This window comes from Solanum tuberosum, unplaced genomic scaffold, assembly GCF_000226075.1.
Source record: "Solanum tuberosum cultivar DM 1-3 516 R44 unplaced genomic scaffold, SolTub_3.0 scf00136, whole genome shotgun sequence".
NCBI classification, from domain to species: Eukaryota; Viridiplantae; Streptophyta; class Magnoliopsida; order Solanales; family Solanaceae; genus Solanum; species Solanum tuberosum.
The window spans coordinates 1,051,255-1,071,376 of record NW_006239061.1 but is presented as its reverse complement, the minus strand read 5'-3'; the positions used below and the strand labels follow the sequence as shown (position 1 = coordinate 1,071,376).

Here is a 20,122-nt window from a genome sequence, read left to right as displayed (position 1 = left end):
ATTTTAAAAATGTTTCTCATAGTGCTGTCTTGTTTAAAAAAATATTTAAAATAACAATTTTGTGGCTAAGAAAAAAAAATTGGTTGGTGTGACTTTTTTTTTTCGTTCTAAGTATCTGTGCATGTACCACAAAGAATAATTAATTAACTGAATAATGTAAAATCTTGACTAATTAATGTAGGTATGTATGAAACGTGTAGTAACGTATTACTTTCAGTTTAATATACTGTATTTACATCTTTTTAAAATGTTGCAATGCACATACACGTAGGTTCAGTAGTAATCTAGTACAATTAGAAAATAATATAAGTTAGCTGCAATAAAAAAATGTAAATAAAGTATAGTTATTTTAAGAAATTTGATCCTAAAAGTCTTCACATCTCAGCTTTGTCACTTGGGCAACAAATCATTGGAGGCTATTAGCCTTCAAAAAAATAACTGGTCCTCAATATACACATTAATCCTCGAATTCAGAACTTCTCCTTATAATTATATTCTATAAATGTTAAATTCTATAACAAGTTTTGGCCTAACTTTCCAGTTCCATTGAAAATCCACTATCAGGAAAGTGGTGTTAGTAATATTGCGAAAAGGTTTGGTGATAATAGTAATACATAAAATTACACGTTTTGCTCTTTAAATGATCTTGTCTTTAATTTTTGTTCTTTATTAATAGTCGAGCTTATACCAAGTAAGACGAATATAAGTTTTTTAGAAACTGAAGTTATATTTGGATATAACTTATGAATATTATGATTCGAAATTATAAAATTGTCGCTTCTTTAAATTATATCGCTTCTTCTCCCACTTTTCTTCAACATAATTGATCCTATATATTGTTGCGAAACAATTAAAAATCACAATAATATATAACTTATTACTTAACAAAATAATAGTACTGAAATTAATTGGATAGATATTACTATTATTAACATTTTAAGTAGTACACAAATAATATTTGAATCATGCTGGACACTTTCTTAAGAAATTGTTTAAAAATGTTTCCCCAAAATTAAACAAGTCTTCTCTAATTGAATAGGTGGTACAAAAATCTACCAAAAAAATTAATTACCATCAGTAAGTTCTTATGAGGACTTCAAATGGTGATTTTATTTAAAATCAACTATATGTGCACTTGGTACCCAATCCGTTAAAATTAGGGGTAAATATTTGGTGCTATCTCTGACCATCTACACTTCCAATTAGTAATGGAGTAAGCAAAGTAGGATTTGGTTATTCCAACCCTCTATTTAATTGCATTAAATCTTTTAAGTCCAAAATATACTACTCCCACTAGATTTATTTTGCGTTCCAACATTTTTTTTCAAATTAAAATAGCTAACTCATGTGCAATTTCCACGTTGCTCCGTTGTCTTCTAGCTTTTGTCTGATTTTTTAATTTTAAAAATGTCAAAAGGAGCTTTAGTCAAAGTCACTTTAATTTTAGGATTAATTTACAATTTACAAAGATAAAAAAAAAGTACAGTAGCAATATAATACTGTCACGTAACGGATCTAAATCAAGTTTTAAATTACATATATTTATCTTATTAGTACTCTTTTTCCAAAATAATCAGTGAGAATACTTGCTAGAATTAATAAGCTTAATCTATCGTACAATTAAAACAAGTTTTTTTCTTCATGATTTATAATTATATAAAACGCAATTTCTATTTCTTTTAATATTTAATGTATTTTTTGAAATTTGAATAGTATAAGACTATAGAGTATAGAAGACACTAACCAACCTAGCTAATTTTGTTTTTGCATGAGGATAAGAATGAACAAGGAATATCCATGTTTAGGTTGAAAAGAAATTTCATAGATATATTATATAGTTGAATTTTCTTTTATCTACATCTCATGGTACCAAATCAATATTTGCTACTCATAAAGTCAGACGTTAGTCAATTACTTATCCAATTGTATGCTGGCAATTTTGTAACTGAGCTACCAAGTCAAATTAATTTCTTCAGTGGTGGCTAATAATCATGATTCATAATAAACAATCAATCAATAGTACTAATATGCCAAATCATTGAACAATTTTCTCACAAGTCATTTGTTTTATTATCTAGATGCTGACAGCCAGTAAATTAAAATTGAGTAAATTAAATAGCTAGGATTCCCATTAATTAAATTATATGCATGACCACTAATATGCTAATTCCTTTCACATTGGAGAACTTTGACTAAAATGAACTCCACCATTGTGCATAAATATAATGTGAACCTAGGGTGTCTTTTAGAATTTTTAGTTAAAATTATCCCTTAGCTTATTTATACGAGTAGGTATATTTTTGTTTTTAAATATAACCTTTGAACATAGTTTAGTCCGTTAAACTTGCTAAAAAGGAGAATGTTTGATCCAACTAACAAAACTGAAATTAATGGCGATTATAAATAAATAAAAAAGAAAAAAAAAAGCTCTATTTCCTTTTCGGGTAACATGTTTGCTAAAAAGGAGAATGCTTGTTTTTATAGCTATCGTTAATTTTAAGACTGTTCTATTAGTTGGATTAAAGATAGTTGGATTAGAGTTGTTCAAATTTATATTTGAAGAACCAAAATAGATCTACTCTCATAAAATGAGAATGATTTTGGCTATAGGGTTGTTCATGGTTATGGTTAAAAAATCAAATCGAACCACAATTCTAACCAAACCAATTAAAAAAACTGAAATTTCGTTGGATTTGGTTTTAAATTTTGAAAATCGATATTATTTGATTTGGTTTTGGTTTTACTAAAAAAAAATGCAAAAATAACCAGATCGAACCGATAAATTAGATATATAAATTCTATAATTATTTATATATTATTCATAAATAAAATATAAATATTTTGTTAAATTTTAATTAACTTAAATCTTTAAGTTTACAATTTTCTCAAGCCCAACTATAACAATCCTAAGTCCAAATCCATCAAACTTCATTTTAGTCTTTACCTACCCTACTTCACATAAAATAGTCAAACTTTCTCTTAATTGAAACATTTTGTTCGTGTAATAATAACTCTGGTATTGCTTAATTGCTTAATTGAATTGACAATAGCTTTAATGTGGATTGTTCATGTGCTAAGTGTTTGTGTCTATCGACGTAAGTCCTTAAAAAAATTACTATTACTTTCAAACCGAATAAACCAGAAAAACTTATCCAAACCGAACCAACCAACAATAACCAAACCGACGGTTATCTTTTTCATTTGGTTTGATTTTAGAAATTTAAAAAATCGACTAAATTGATTTGGTTTTGGTTTTAATCAATAACCGATCCAAACCGAACCACGAACACTCCTACTTGTGTACAATGGTTCAGCGGAAGATATTTTTTGTTTTCTATTTATTTATGAATGTTTGATTGGTCAAAAATTTATAAATAATATTTTCTCCGGGAAAATAATTTTTTAAAAAAATTAAAAAGCACGAAAATAAGTTTCATATTTGGTATTTCATGCTATTTGCCTCCACTCCACCGTCACTCCAGAATCGACACTTAGAGCGTGTTTGACATAGTTGTTGAGAGGTCAAAGGTGTTTTTTTAAAAGAAAAAATACTTATTTTGAGAAATTAAGTGTTTGGCAAATCTTAAAACTGCTATTAAATGGAAGAAGAAGTTGTTTTTCTACGGTTAGGAAGAAGCTAAAAAAATTTGTTTTAAAAAAAAAAACAGAAATAGAAAATTATTTTTTAAGACTAAAATATCTCTTACATATATACATATTTATCATATATCCCTTATTAATTAACCCACATATGTAATAAGTTTGAATGATTTTTATTTCAAGATTTTAAAAAAATATATATAATAAAATTTTTATTTTATTTATGTTTATATTATTTTTTATATATTATATTGTATATATTACTTTATGTATTATTTTACAGAATTAGAAATAAAAGTAACAACGATATTTCTGTTGGATTAAAAAAGAGAAAAAATAACAATTAAAGATTTAAACTCTCCCAAAAAAGTAACAAATAACAAAACTTTCTTTTCTTAGTTTACATATTATTTTATTTTAATTTGAAAATTTTAAAACTTTAGAGTATTATAACAAAAAAAAAAACTAAGATTGAATCCAAAAAATAGGTAATAAATAGTAAAAGGATTCTTCTTTTCAATATTTTTCAACAATATTTATCTATGTATAATATTGATTGAAAAATTTAATATGTATATTTTAAATAATTAAATTAAAAATGTAGTTAAAGTTTGTGAATTAGATGTTTAAAATAGTTTATCTCTATAAAATAATCTTAATATTAAAAGCACATTGCTACATGCCCTTTTTTGTAATTTGACTCTCAAAAACACATTTTTTTTTAAAAAAATTTAGTCAAACACAAATTGCTTATCAAAAACACTTTTCAAATGAATTTGCCAAATAAAAATTGCTTTTTTTTTAAAAGCAATTTTCTGAAAAACTACTTTTAAAAATGCTTCTAAAAATAAGCAGTTTTTTGCTGCGATGCAAAACGAGCTGTTAGGCCTACTTAGCCCTCGAGTCATTCCAATCCTCAATGTTTTTTAATTTTTAGAATCTAAGCTTATAAATTATAAATATTGGCTTTTGTTCTCACCTTATAAATTTGAAGCCAGAGATAAATATGGATAACTCATTTTTTGATTAAACATAAATTTATTTTTGTTACTCTTTAAGAATTTTCACCTTTTAATAAAATGTTTATCATTTAAGTAACTAACTATAAAGACAAATTAAATATTTTATCAATTTGTATTTAATTATTTTCAATCTATTCATATTCAATTTGACTTATCCATTAAAAATCTTAGTAGCTCAATTAGTTGACTATTTGAACTCTCACATTATTAATAGGAATTGAATTCCTCATATTATAAAAAAAGAAAATCCGTCATTTTTGCTGCTCACCCTTTGTAGCTCCCTCTAGTTCCGCCACTACATCTAGCTAGTGGCGGAATCAGAGGGAGATGGTACCATTGGGAAGCTCCTTACAGTAGGAGACAAAGCATTGTCTGGTGAATGTATCTTTCACTCATCCTGATTAAGTCAACGTTGACTTTATTATATAGTGCCTAATTATAAATAATTATTATTGACTTTGTATACTTCTTAGAAACTATAAATAGAAGGGTAATTTTATTATATTACACTTTGAATATAATAAATACAATGTCTTAAAAAATGTAGAGAAATAACTATAATTAATGATAAGAATAAATTAAAAATTAGTGTAAAATTATTCATTAATTTTATAAAGTGAACAAATATTATTGAACATCTCAAAATAATATAATAGACTGAGAATATTTTTGATCAATTCACGTAATTCATGCAAATTGGCTAACTATTTCTCAAGTGGAACGCGTTCTTCACCTAACTAATATGATGACATTTGATAGACGACTTTTCAGCTATTCATTTATTTATTAGTTTTTGTGCCTCAATTTTTGTGATATTTTATTTTTTTATTTCGTTCAAAAAAAAAAATACATCACATTTTACTAATTAAAAAAATCAAATTTAAAAATTCTCTTTTAATATAATTGAAATGATTTAATTTATAGTTACACAAATTACAAGATTTGTTATAAATCATAAATTTTTAAAATATTTTTTTTAAAATTATTTTTTTATGTCAATTGAAACGGTGTCACATAAATTAAAACAAATTATTGTTTATCTTTTTTGGATTTTACGAATCTTCAATGTACAACGTACTACTGCATTTTAACCAGTGGTGGTACAATTTTACCGAATTTACATTGAAGAAATTAATAAAAGTTTTCTATGTACAACGTACTAGTGTGGTTAGAGCCTAGACGTGGCCAATTCAAGATTCACTAAGCTTAATAGGTTTGATTTTTTTAAAGTTATAAATATTAAATTTATTGAATTTTTGAAAGTATAAGTTTATAGTTCTAACATTTATTGAAATTGTAGTGGAAAACGTATAGACAATTTCCGCCTTAGGACCCCTATTGTGATATTTGTGTGATAAAAAAATATTCGATTTGAATAATTCTTATTCTAAAACTGCGCCATTGACACTGTAGTGTAACGTGTAGTGCCTGCTTAGAATAGTTGCATACAACTTGTTTATATATTTATAGTTTTTGTAAGATATTTCTATAACGGAAATTAATGCTTCTTGCTTACTTCTTTTTTTCCTTGGCTGCGAAAGTTAAGTTGACTGATTAATATTTTTTTTTCTTATTTTTTTGAATTCATCTAATAATAGATTAATATATAGTTGACTGCTTAGTATGAATTATAATGGAACATAGAGAGTTCCATCTTAATTCCAATATTAACCTTAGTTAGGATAACGTTAAGCTATCGAAGTTCCTTTCTTTCATTTTTAACTTAAGTACTGTCCAATAATATAATATTAAAATAATAAGGTGGTAATCATGAATTTAATCCAAATCATAGACATAAATAATTTACCATTCTTCACACACAAGACAAAACAAACAACTACACCAATAATTTTTTGTAATTACTTTTAACCGATAATTATTCCTTGTTGCATGGAATATGGTGGACTTACACTTGTCAAAGTAAGAAAAAAACGTGGTCATTGATATTTCTAATTCCTACATCGAAAAATTGTATGGTGTAAATTGATAAGAAAATAATTTATATGTTTATACATATATAAGATATTTTGAATTTTAATTATTTTTGTGTTTTTTGACTTTTAAACTCTACTATATAATTACAGCTTATTCATCAATTTTTTAAAATTTGCTTACTTTAAAAAATTATTTACGAAAAAAATACTTTTATATAATAATTTATGTTTGAATAATACACTTTTGTTAGATTACAACTCGTATTTGTGCTTATTCAAGGTCCCATCAACATCGACATTATCCATTTCCAATTATTATTGTGATTTGTGGGTCGTCCTTCTTTTTAAAAAATAAAAATAAATCATGACTCAATTTGAATAGATTTTGATATTTCTACGCAAGTGACGTGATAACTCCTCTGGTTGTATAAACATGTAATTATGTGTCAATTACACTAAAGTCAAGTTGTTAGATTGATACCTTAATGGCTTAATTACTAATTATGACTATTGACTAACATGTCGTGTATTTTGTCGGTTTTAAAATAAACGGCATTTTAAGATTTCAAGAAAAAAACATTTTATTTATTCAAAATCATGCTTGTTTATCTAACCAAGTAATTACCTAGTAGAATTTAGTTTCTCTTTGATTAGGGAAAAATTAGTAAAAAGTAAAAACACTACTCCCTCCGTTGCTATTATGTCATACTTTTTAGATTTTCCGTCTCTTAAGTAATTATGTAAATTTATTATTGTACCTTTATTTAGTAATCTCTTAAAGTCAAGTTTTCAATAAATGAACATAAATTAATTTATTTTGATTAATTAAATTAATCAATGAATATGAATTAACCATTTAGTATTTCTTATATCGATCAAATTCATATATTAAAGGCTAATAATTCTTGAGGATATAATTGGAAGAATATTGTAATTTATGCATAAATTTTATGAAATGATAAGTAGTACTCCCTCTGTCCCTAATTACTTGTCCACTTTTTCTTTTTTAGTTGTCCCTAATTACTTGTCCATTTTGACAAATTAAGAAAGGATATTTTTTTTTTACCTATTACCTCAATTAATTACTTTGAAAAAGGTAAAACTTAGTAGAACTTTTTTAAAATCTTAAGTTTTTAATTTATCCACTTCATAATTAATAGGGGGAAAAATGGTAAACTCACTATATCAATAATTATTTTCTTAATAGGTGTGTCAATTCAAAAGTGGACAAGTAATTAGGAACAGAGGGAGTATATATTAAGAATATTTATTTTTAATAAGCACACATATAAATAGGAATAAATGAAGTACTCATTTTCTAAAAAATGAGTAGTTTCTTAAAGAATGTGGTTAATTAAAAGTGTCATTTACCGTAAAACTTCATTAAATTAATATAGGTGGGATCATGAAATATTATTATCTTATAGAGGTATTATTTAATAGATAAATTAATATTATTAATTTAAAGAGTGTTTTGTGAAAACGTCATTCATGAACTTGAGGTCATGATTAATGATCCCGGTTACCGCAAAAAAATTGATGTCAATAACCTTTTGGATTACTCAGATGAAAAGGTCCATTACTTAGAAGAAATTGTGGATAACAACGGAAAAAAAAACAATGTAGATGATGAAGTTGAAGATGATACAATACATTTGCAACTAGTTATGCAAAATAAAACACTTATTGCATTTAGAACTCTTCACAATTTTATGGTGCAGTTCGAAAAGACAACACTAAAAATTTTTTATGCAATAAGAAAAGTTAGAGATGAGCCTCAACTGGATTTAAATGTTAACAAGAAAAAAAAACACTAGAATTATATTTCACTATATATTTGTACTTTTAAAGAATTATTAAATTATCCATTGATGAGACCATATATTTATATAGGGGTCTTCTGAAAATATATTATCTTATCAAAATGGATAATTTTTTCTATTAGCCCAAGTCGGCACCAAAAAAAAAAATTACTTTTATAGAGATTATTAATTACTGAATATTAATTTACTGAGGCTTTACTGTATTCCGAAAGAGATGAATTATTTCATTAGCCCCATGCGTCACATTAATGATTAGCTTCTCAATTGGCATATATGCTTTAATTGGCGTGTTTTCTCGTAGTTTCCCCAAAAATTGAATATAAAGTGGTGAAAGAGAATGTCTATAACAGGTAAAAGAAAACTCCTAATTTCTAATTGGGTGTAGAAATATAAAATGATATTTTAACCTAGGGAAATATATACGAGCAATAATAAATAAATTCAGCGAGGATAAATCATTTTACCAAAAGATCAAACATAACAAATTGGGTCTAAAATAATCCAAACTTGATATTCCAACATGCTACATTCTTCGTAGTTTCCTCGATGGAATAAACTTTGATTAATTACTCCAAAAAATAAAATAATCAGACACGTACTTACATTTATACTTATGGTATATAATATCACTAGCGTCAAAAAAAGATATAATAATTGAAAACATTTTAAAATTGATATGAATTATTATTTTAGTCCTCTAACTATTAATATTCTTAAAAAACACTAATTTAATAACATTTCTCTTATGTTATATCATCCGCCCAAGCATATTATATGTTTAGGGGTCGTTTGGTACAAACATTGATAATGCAGGGATTAGTAATACAGAGATTAGTAATGCAGAAATTAGTAGTGCAGGGATTATTTTTTGTCAAGTGTTTGGTTCACTACTTTACACTTAATTTTGTGTTTGATTTAAAACTCTACAAAAAATTTCCTTCCTATTATACCCTTGTGTTATTATGAGTGTTTACTTCATGTAATTGAGTCAAGGTAGATAACCGCCGGACTGGACAATTTTTTTTTGTAGGATTTTTCTATTCCATTTAATTAGTTAAATTATATATATATATATATATATATAGAGAGAGAGAGAGAGAGAGATTTAAGACTACTTAAATTGTTCAATACCTAAAGTTTTTTTTTTTTTTTTTAAAAACAAATAGTTCAAGTGGGTAATCGACAAACTATCTTGAATAAAAAAAAATTCAAGAAAAAATGGAGAAAAAAATATTAGTGAAATCATTAAACTACACTAAATGGATTTGGAGAATTAAAAAAGAACATTTATAATCATTTCATTATAAATAAAAAGAAAATTAAATTACAAAAGAAATTTAGAAAAAAGGAATAAGGGTTAGTTTAGTCATTTAGGGGTCTTATCCAAGGTTTAACAAATCTTGAATTAGTTATCCCTTCATTTTCTAGGGATAAGATAAGACCACATAAGACAGATAATCAATCCTTGGATTAAATTAAATAAAGTAACCAAACAATGTATTAGATGAACTAAATTTTAATCCATGAATTATTCTATCTAATATCGCCTACCAAACGGGTCCTTAGGGACTTAGTGGAGTGGTCAATTTATTAGAACTATTTTTATTTTTTTTACAATGTGTCACTTCTCTATTTGCTTTGTGGTTTATTCCTTTTACCGTACCGCTACCAGACCATAAACGCACTAAACCAATGTCCCAATTTCGTCCGAGCCCGTTTATTGATTGTGGGTACGATTGAATTTACCAATTTTAATTTAATATTTATATTAATAAATTACTGAATAAAATTTTAAACTTAATAACTTTGAAAATTAAAATTCATGAACTCTAAATTTTGGGGTGCCCTACCAATCTGCAATTAATATTACAATTAAATTATTGACACTACAAAAAATAGGTTTAAATTGAAAAAAAATATTAAAATTGACTGTCAACCTTAGTTTTTTGGTATACAATCGACCCAAAATTAATGAACTTGATTACATCGAAAAATTGTGGGTCCCTTTAAGGGATCGAAGAAACGTCCTTCAATTTTCTTAATTCAATAATTGATATAATATTTTTTTTAAAAACGTTGGAATCTAGATAAATATGCATGATGTGATATATAAAACGAAAAAGGGTTAAACATATCTTTAAATGATGTGAAATTGAACAAAAATATTTCATTAACAGTTTACAGTTTGCTCCAATAATGCCTTTATTGTTACTTTTAAAAATATTATATTTCTTAATAACAAAGAAAATTAACTACTCCCTTTGTCCCTAATTACTTGTCAACTTTTGAATTGACACACCTATTAATAAAACAATAATTGATATAGTGAGTTTACCATTTTACCCCTATTAATTATGAAGCAGATGAATTAAAAACTTAAGATTTTCAAGAAGTTCTACCCTTTTCAAAGTAATTTATTGAGGGTATAATAGGTAAAAAAAATTGTTCTTTCTTGATTTGTCAAAATAGACAAGTAATTAAGGACAACTAAAAAAGGAAATGTGGACAAGTAATTAGGGACAGAGGGAGTAATAAGCAATAATTGATTAATAATTAAGAAGCTCAAAAGAAAACAAAAAATAAAAATTAACTATATTAAGCTGAAAAGAAAAACGAAAGAAATGATAAATTAACTGACAATTTCAAAAATACCCCTTACTACCCAAGCTCCCCAACGTAGTCTCTTAGCGGTCGGTCATTTGATAGAGTGTATTAGCAAAAATAATGAATGCATTAACTTTGTGTTAGTGATACATATCTTGTTTGATATACTTTTTTATGCTATGCAACTCTATTGTGTATCAAGGTGTGTTACTAATACCATGAATTTCTAGATATTAGTAATGCAAGGAGATTAAATGCATGCATTAGCCTGATTAAAAACTCAATTACCCCTCAAATTTTTCCATAATAATTGTGAAGGATATTTTTGTAATATTTTAATTTTATGCGATGCATACAAGTTTTAATAATCCCAAATCAAATAATGCATAATTAACATAAATATAATTAATATATTCCATATAACATTATTTTTATACCGATGAATGATCCATTATTAAATATGAGAATACTATAAAGTAAAGTGGAGTGGTCAATTTATTAGAACTATGAATATGATTTGCACATTTTTTTTTTGTACAATGTGTCACTCTTCTCTATTTGCTTTGTGGTTTATTCTTTTTACAGTACCACTACCAGACCATAAACGCACTAAAACAATGTCCCAATCTTCGACGGAGCTAAATTTATTGAGTGTAAGTTTGATTAAATTCATTAATTTTAATTTAATATTTATATTGAACAATTATTGAATAAAAAAATTTAAACTCTAAATTTTAACGTGCCCTACCGATATGCAATTAATATTACCAATAGCAACAGCCAACATGTATTGACGAAATTTTTTTAATACATAGAACCGAAAGTAAGTGTGAAACCCCCCAATTATTCCCTCACAAATTGAAGATACGAGTGCTCCTTTGAATAATGCTTTTCCTTTTCTTAACATGACCTCATATTTCTAGTACTAGTAAATAGCAATCCCTACCTTTTCTTTAGTCAACATTTCACATTATTAGCTTATCACTTATAACACCCAAACACCCTACAAAATTCACTATTTTATACCTATAAATTTACATGCAAATCTCATATATATTAATTACAAACTTGAGTTAAAAGAGACAAGACAAAATCAAGGGTGCTATTTTTTTTGTCTCAATTTATATGACACATTTTTTAAAAAATATTATAAAAATGAATCACACGTTTCTATATTTAATAACAATTTAATTTTAAAGTAATTATTTTATCCTTAATAAAATGATTTATAGTCATACAACATCTATAACTTATTTTAAACCACAAGTTTCAATATTAATTATTATTTTTCTTAAATTCCATATCATTATTACATCACATAAATTAGAACGGAGAGAGTACATTAGTTGCATGCCAACTCATGGCCACAAAACAACGTTGAATTATTGATCCACCACTCACCTCACCTCACAAAAGCAAAAAAACAATAACAATTAATAATTTCATTAATAAAGAAGAAAAAATCAAACGCGTATAGGCCCCATATAGTAGCCACCTTTGCTTACTCGTGGTCTCTAACTCCATTGATCTAGCTACTTAATAAGTTGCATGTATATCCTTTATTTATTTGCTTGTGCCTATAAATATATGCAGGTTTCTTATACAATTTCAATCACTAAGCAAAGTAACAAAAGAAAAGAGTGTAGAATATTATACTCATAGTACGTACATAACACCAAATATGGCGTACTACTATCACAATTCAATCAACAAAATGGTTACAATTATTTTTTTTCTCGTGCTAGTAATTGATGTGACTATGGTACTCGGCCAAGGGACTCGTGTTGGATTTTATTCCAGTACGTGCCCAAGGGCCGAATCCATCGTTCAATCAACGGTGAGGTCTCATTTTCAGTCTGATCCAACGGTGGCACCAGGATTGTTGAGAATGCACTTTCATGATTGTTTCGTACAAGGTTGTGACGGTTCCATCCTCATTTCTGGTGCTGGAACTGAAAGAACAGCTCCTCCGAATACCTTGTTGAGAGGATACGAGGTTATTGACGATGCTAAGCAGCAAATTGAAGCTCTTTGTCCTGGAGTTGTTTCATGTGCTGACATTCTTGCTCTTGCTGCTCGTGATTCCGTTCTCCTGGTAATTATATATACATGGATATTGCATGAAAGAACGTAGTTTTTTTCTTTGGACCTTTTTCGTTATATATATGGTCCCATGCATTAGTAACAGAGTTAACTTCACAAAATTTGACACTATCAGATCACCTAAAAAATAATTATACGTTACATTTTACCACTTTCCTACTATAACTACTAGTTAACATATAGTACTAGCTAGTAATGTAGTATAATTTATTTATTTTATATTATCGGTGTATATAAAAATTTAAGTTCTTCGTAATAATATAGTTTTTGTTAATTGATGCAGACTAAGGGACTGACCTGGTCTGTGCCCACGGGACGCAGAGATGGACGAGTTTCAAGAGCATCAGACGCATCTAATCTGCCAGGATTTACTGAATCTGTTGATGCTCAAAAGCAAAAGTTTGCTGCAAAGGGTCTCAACACTCAAGATCTTGTCACCCTTGTTGGTAAGTCTAACATAACATTACTAAAACAAATAATTTTGATATGCGTATTTATTATCAATACTCTGGACAAAATTTTAGTACTAAAGACTTAAACAACGATGACCTCTGAATGTAATTATGACATTAACTTTAATTTTGTGTGGTCAGGTGGGCACACAATTGGAACCTCAGCATGTCAATTCTTCAGCTACAGGCTATACAATTTCAACTCCACTGGTGGCCCTGACCCTTCAATAGATGCAACCTTTCTTCCTCAGCTTCAAGCATTATGTCCACAAAACGGGGATGGCTCGAAGCGTGTGGCACTAGACACTGGAAGCGTGAACAATTTTGACACCTCGTATTTCTCTAACTTGAGGAATGGTCGTGGAATTCTGGAATCAGACCAGAAATTGTGGACCGATGCTTCGACCAAGGTGTTTGTCCAAAGGTATTTAGGCCTCAGGGGATTTCTTGGATTGAGATTCGCCTTAGAATTCGGAAAGTCCATGGTTAAAATGAGTAATATTGAAGTTTTGACAGGGACTAACGGTGAAATTCGTAAAGTTTGCTCTGCATTCAACTGATGCATATATGTATACTAATTAGTTTCGTTCAGTTAGCGCAAGCTGCAAAATGGAATTGTTAGTAGTATCCAATATCAATAAATAAAAGCATTTACCCACTGAACTTGTTGACTACGGATTTAAGTTATATATACTAAGAGTGTGAATTTTTTTTATTCCATTAGGTCAATTTAAACAGTTATAAAACATGTTACTCTTCTATTTTCTAGGTTATCATATGAGACTTGCTACGAAGATTAATCTATTGTTATAAGTAGACTTAACCTGATTATGCAATAATCTGCACACTACAAAAAGTTGAGAAAAGTCTTAATTTTGTGGTCAGGTCAGTAAGGTATAATTATGAGTGAATATCTACGATAACATTAATTAATATCTATCATTACATGTTAAATTAGATTAATAGCGTAAAAACCTTTCACATTGTAAATATATATAACTTATTTTTAAAATTTTAATTTGTTGGAGCGCGTACTCTGTTTTTAGTTTTCTCCTACAATTAATTGTACGGAAGAACTACATGCATACTAAACATGGAATGGAGAATAGATTCAAAAAACCCAAACAATTTTGAAGTGATAGTATTAGCCTCAAACATATATGTTAGGACTTAGGCAGGGGCGGAACTAGTAGATTTTGTTCAAATAATTATTTGTGTTAATAAATCCATTGAATGTGTACATATTAAATTTAAAATTCAATTATTATTACTCCTACTTAAAATTGTCATTATAAAATTCAAAACTCATAAAGTTGAAATCTTAGCTTTGCTTTTAATGGTAGGTGAGCAACGACAACCTTTAGCCAAGAAAGAATGCTAGCTAGTGAAGTAATTCTGAAAGCGAATATATATATTACTACTAACATATTTTTAGCACTTTGCAATTTTTAGAAATTTGGGAAGACTTCGACAGATTTTTATGTAGAGGATGCTACAAGAGTGCCTAGTTAGAGAAGTCAACCAAGGTCCAAGAGTACGTAAAAGTTTATAGACAAATGAAAAATTGAATAAAACAATGAACACCAATAATGTTGTGGTGGAGTGACATCTTGACCAAGAGGTCTTGGGTTCGAGTTTCTTGGGTATGGAGTCACCTTTATTAGGGAGCACTTTATCCTAATGTGAGACTTCCTAATATGAAACTGGATTTAATCGGGCTTCAGTGTGGGTACCGAATAGGAAAAAATAAATAAATGATAAAACAATGCACATTCACGTGATGGATTAGTAGTTCAAAAGGAGGATTTGATTAAGATTAATGTGACAATTGGAAGCTTTCCTAGTGGACACAAACCTTAATTAGATGGACCCAATCCAACTGACTTTTGGTTAAAAGAGTTGGAAATAAAATTTATTTTGAAGCTGGCACACGCGACTAAGTCTCTGATGACATGCATGCGATCTTGCGAATAATTGATGGCTATTATATTGTCTATAGTTCTATATTCTGTGCAAGTGCAACTAGTGGTGGCAAGTGGGCGGGTTGGGTTAAATTTGGGCGGGTTAAAAATGGATCAACATAAAATGGGTAATAATTTAACCCATTCATATTTGATATGGGTAAAAATGGATTGGGTAAGAAATGAGTTGGGTAAAATACTAGTTTACCCATATTTTCATGAGCAAGTAGTACTCTACTTAAGAATTCAACATGGAGAAAATATTTTAGTCTTTTTTAAAATGAAAAATGTTGAAAATGCTTCATTTAGCTTTATTGTATCATAAAAGTAAAAAAAGATCTTATAACTTTTCAATATAAAATACAATTATGTAATTAGAAGGGGAAAATATTTTTAATTTCAAAGTAAATGAATATTTGCATTTTAGGACTAAAACATGCTTAATGGACTTTAAGCAATGTCAAGACTAATACATGATTTGCTTATTTCATACTATTATTTATTATCCAATATAAAATTAAACAAATAAAATAAATAAATTATAAGTAACAAAAGAAAATGTACATTTAAAATATATATTTTTAGAGGGCCAAATACTTCACCTTTTCAATTATAATGAAAAATAATTAGTTCCATAGAAGAACATAAAAAGCAAGAGAAATTACAATATTTTTAGTGATATCATGAATTTATAGTGAATAAAAGTTAGAAGCTTAACTCATTTGACTAATTCATACTTTACTCATATTTTACCCATGTAAAAAATCACTCACCCAACTCATTAAATATGGATGGGTTGAACGGGTTACCAAAATATGAGCTCATTTTGCCGGCACTATGTGCAACCTATTATAAATCAACAGTAATATTCACTTTGGCTCAATAGACCTTATGGTTTGTCTCTTGGGCTAAGCCATCATTTAGCCCAAAAACGGACATATCATCCTTATTGATACCAATGTTAGATTTGTCTGAACCATTCTTTAGAAACTTGCCAGCCTCCCAATCCTTCTTGTTGGCCCGCTCTCTGGTGCCACAAACATGTCCTTTTTCTTGCTTTACCTAATATTGGGTCGAGAATAAGGGTATAGGTTGTAGTCTCTTTATATAGTTTTAAACAATTTCTCACCGTATGAGTTAGTTTTTGAAGTTGAGTTTGGCCTAAGGTTTATTTCTTTAACATGGTAAAAGTTCTAATTGTTGTCTATCGACTAACATTAGGGATGTGCAATCTCTGCCTCTACATAACAATTGCATTACATTTTTTGGATTTCGAGATTCATTTATTTCTTGAATGGATTTTAATCAGTATGAAGAAATCACTCGTGACTATAAACGGAAGTATACATTCAATGCTAAGAACCTTAAGAATTGAACCCATAGAACTTATTCGACGAATAAGATAAAAAGAGCTTGTCTTGCGGCAAATTCTTAGACAAAAACACTGCCACGAGGTTTCCCATAATCAAACGTATCTCCTATGTACCTAGTACTACAAGTTAACGAAGTAATTAGCTACTTTCCTAGTATTCTCAGCTGTAAATTAATACAACCAATTTCTCGTAACAATCGTCCTTGTTTTCTTCTCTCAACAATGTAGCTGTCAACTACCTCCCCTGTTTTTTGAGCCTTATTTGTGTGCATCTCTTTGCCTTTTCACAAACAACAATGGGCTCATCTAGTCTCTTCATCAAGTACTATGTTGTCTTGCTTTTCATGATGAAATTATGTACCCTGTCCATAGCCGAAGATGGTTCTACGGTAGGCTATCATGGCACAGAAAGGGAGGCTCTTTGGGCGATTCGAGCTGAATTCAACAATCCTAAATTGCTCCAAAAAAGTTGGAACAGCCTCATGTGTTACATGAATAACACTCCAAATTGGTATGGTATTAGCTGTATCAACGGTCGAGTCACTGGACTTGTGCTAGAAAATCTTGGCCTTACTGGGAAACTCGAGGCAAATGCACTTGTCAATCTCACTCAATTACAAACACTTAGCTTCAAGAACAATTCCATATCAGGGAACTTGATGAACTTCTCCAACAACCAAAATTTGAACAACATTGATTTATCCGGTAACAGATTTGACGGAGAAATTTCACCTTCTCTTCTAACACTTAATTCGTTAGAGTCATTGCAGGTACAGAATAACAAATTGAACGGTCCAATTCCCAGTTTTAATCAGTCAACTTTGAAAGTTTTCAATGTCTCAAACAACAATCTTTCTGGTGAAATTCCAAGCACAATAGCTCTTCAAAAATTTGGTCCGTCCTCGTACTTAAGTAACCATGATTTATGTGGTCCTCCTTTTACTAACACAACGTGCATCACGATCAAGGATAATGAGTCATCTACACCAACTCCAAGTGATAGTTCACATAATGAATCTTCAAATAGTTCAAAATTATCCATGTTAACTCCAATCTTGGTAGTAATTAACGTTGTGGGCATTGTTGTTCTTTTATATCTAGTCATTTACTACTTTAAAAAAACAAAAAAGCTTAAGAAAATGCTGATGAATAGTAATACAAGATTAACGGAGGTTGATAAAATGGAGACTAGCAAAGCTGAGATCACAACAACGCCAACAGAAACCAGGAGTGTGGAATCAAGAAGTGTGGCATCAGAGGTTGAATTAGAGAAAGGCAAATTGATATTCTTAGGTAGTGAAATAAATTTTGAATTAGATGACTTACTGAGAGCTTCAGCAGAAGGTTTGGGAAATGGAAATTTTGGAAATTGTTACAAGGCAATGTTGGTAGATGGACCAACTGTTGTGGTGAAGCGTTTGAGGGTTTTGAAACCTTTAACAAATGACGAATTTGTGAGACAAGTAAGAGCTATTGGTGATATAAAGCATCCAAATTTGTTGCCTATTCTTGGTTATTACTATACAAGGGATGAGAAGTTGCTTCTCTTGAAATCTGCACCTAACGGAAGCTTATACAACCGCATTCACGGTATCTTACTGTGATCCACTTTTCTTTGTAGTCTATCATATAACATTTATAATTACTCAAATACATAACTGATTTTTTTTTTCCGTGGTTGGTTGAACAATAGGAGGAAAAGGGACTAGAGATAGGATACCATTTCGATGGAGCTCAAGATTATCCGTTGCTCGTGGTGTTGCTCGAGCACTAGAGCATCTACACCTGAACGTCAGTTCCTCCCAATTCGTTGTTCCCCATGGCAACCTAAAATCCACCAATGTTTTACTTGACGAAAATGATGATGTTCGTGTTGCTGACTTTGGTCTCACTTCCCTTATTGCACTTCCCATCGCTACTCAACGAATGGTTTCCTATCGATCACCCGAATATCTGGCTTCCAAGAAAGTGTCCAAGAAATCTGATATTTGGAGCTTTGGTTGCCTTCTCCTGGAATTATTAACAGGTATTTGTTTTTCTTGATTGATCAGGCAGAATCAAATATTTGCGTATATATACTACATTATTAGTTATCTAGCGATGTATATATTTAGAGCATACAATACATATATTTTGATGGTATATTATATTGATCACATTGTTGTATACCATTGATATATATAAGTAAATAGAAAATGTACCATCGGGCTGATACTCAAAACCACTTATAAATCAAATTATAATAAGAGACTTTGACACAAGTGTGTGCGCTATAATTGTAACAGGTAGAATTTCTTCACATTCTGCTCCACCGGGGGTGACCGGTGCGGATCTGTGCAGTTGGGTTCATAGGGCGGTCCGAGAAGAATGGACGGCTGAGATTTTCGACACGGAAATTGCTGTTCAGAGAAGTGCCAACTCAGGAATGTTGAAATTGTTGCAGACTGCTATAAGCTGTTGTGATAAGTCGCCGGAAAAACGACCGGAGATTAGTGAGCTGTTGAGGGAAATGGAAAGTATTAACGGGGCGGTACCCGAATCGGAAGACGAAGATGATCTCTCCTTCTCAATGGATCAATCTATGACAGATGACTCCATAGCAACTGCAACTCCGTCTCGATAATTAATTAAGTCGTTACACATTATTTTCCATGAAGTACCTAATTTGGAATATTGTACCATGTTATTAATTTGAGCAATTAGTATCTATGCTTACTCCTCCATCGGTCTCAATTTGTGGGATGGAAACACTCTTTGATCATTTGGAGAAATTTTAAAGTTAAGTTTTTAATTATATAAAAAAAACATTTTTTTTAAAAAAATAGACTAAAAAAAAGTGTATCACATCAATTAAGCAACAATAATCATTTAACTCATTGTTGAATAGTTTCATAATAATCCCGTGCAGCATAATTCTCATCATTGTATTACGTGCTTGCTTTAAAAGAAATGTAGTGAATTGGTTTACTCTGTTGTCAAAAGTAAGTAATGAAACAAGTGTGGTTTTGGTTAGGTGGTTTATTTGGGTTAATTTCATATAAGGTCATCAAATTATTATTTTTTTATGACAAAGGAAACCCGCAACCGCTATCTTTTTTGGGTGCGCACAGGGTAAAACCCCCGCTCCTAAGGTCATCAAATTATTATTGCTAAAAAAAAGTCATCAAACTAATTTTACTTTTAATGATATATTTATAATACACAAATATCTCTAACTTATTTTAGTATTACAAGTTAATAAAATTCCTTTT

The 20,122-nt window shown here is 29.2% G+C and overlaps 2 protein-coding genes across 2 annotated transcripts; both read left to right on the top strand.

Annotated features, from left to right (window-relative positions):
• Positions 1-12,583: 12,583 nt before the first annotated feature.
• Positions 12,584-14,224, top strand: LOC102585502 (peroxidase N1). The gene is made up of 3 exons (XM_006351733.2): positions 12,584-13,078; positions 13,370-13,532; positions 13,680-14,224. Exons 1-3 carry the CDS (start codon positions 12,665-12,667, stop codon positions 14,096-14,098), a joined length of 996 nt encoding a protein of 331 aa, XP_006351795.1. The 5' UTR covers positions 12,584-12,664; the 3' UTR covers positions 14,099-14,224.
• A 2,807-nt stretch (positions 14,225-17,031) lies between these two features.
• On the top strand, positions 17,032-19,494 carry LOC107061414 (probable leucine-rich repeat receptor-like protein kinase At1g68400). The gene is made up of 3 exons (XM_015310610.1): positions 17,032-18,461; positions 18,565-18,897; positions 19,157-19,494. The coding sequence occupies exons 1-3, from the start codon at positions 17,168-17,170 to the stop codon at positions 19,492-19,494; spliced, it is 1,965 nt and encodes a 654-aa protein (XP_015166096.1). The 5' UTR covers positions 17,032-17,167.
• Positions 19,495-20,122: the final 628 nt, after the last annotated feature.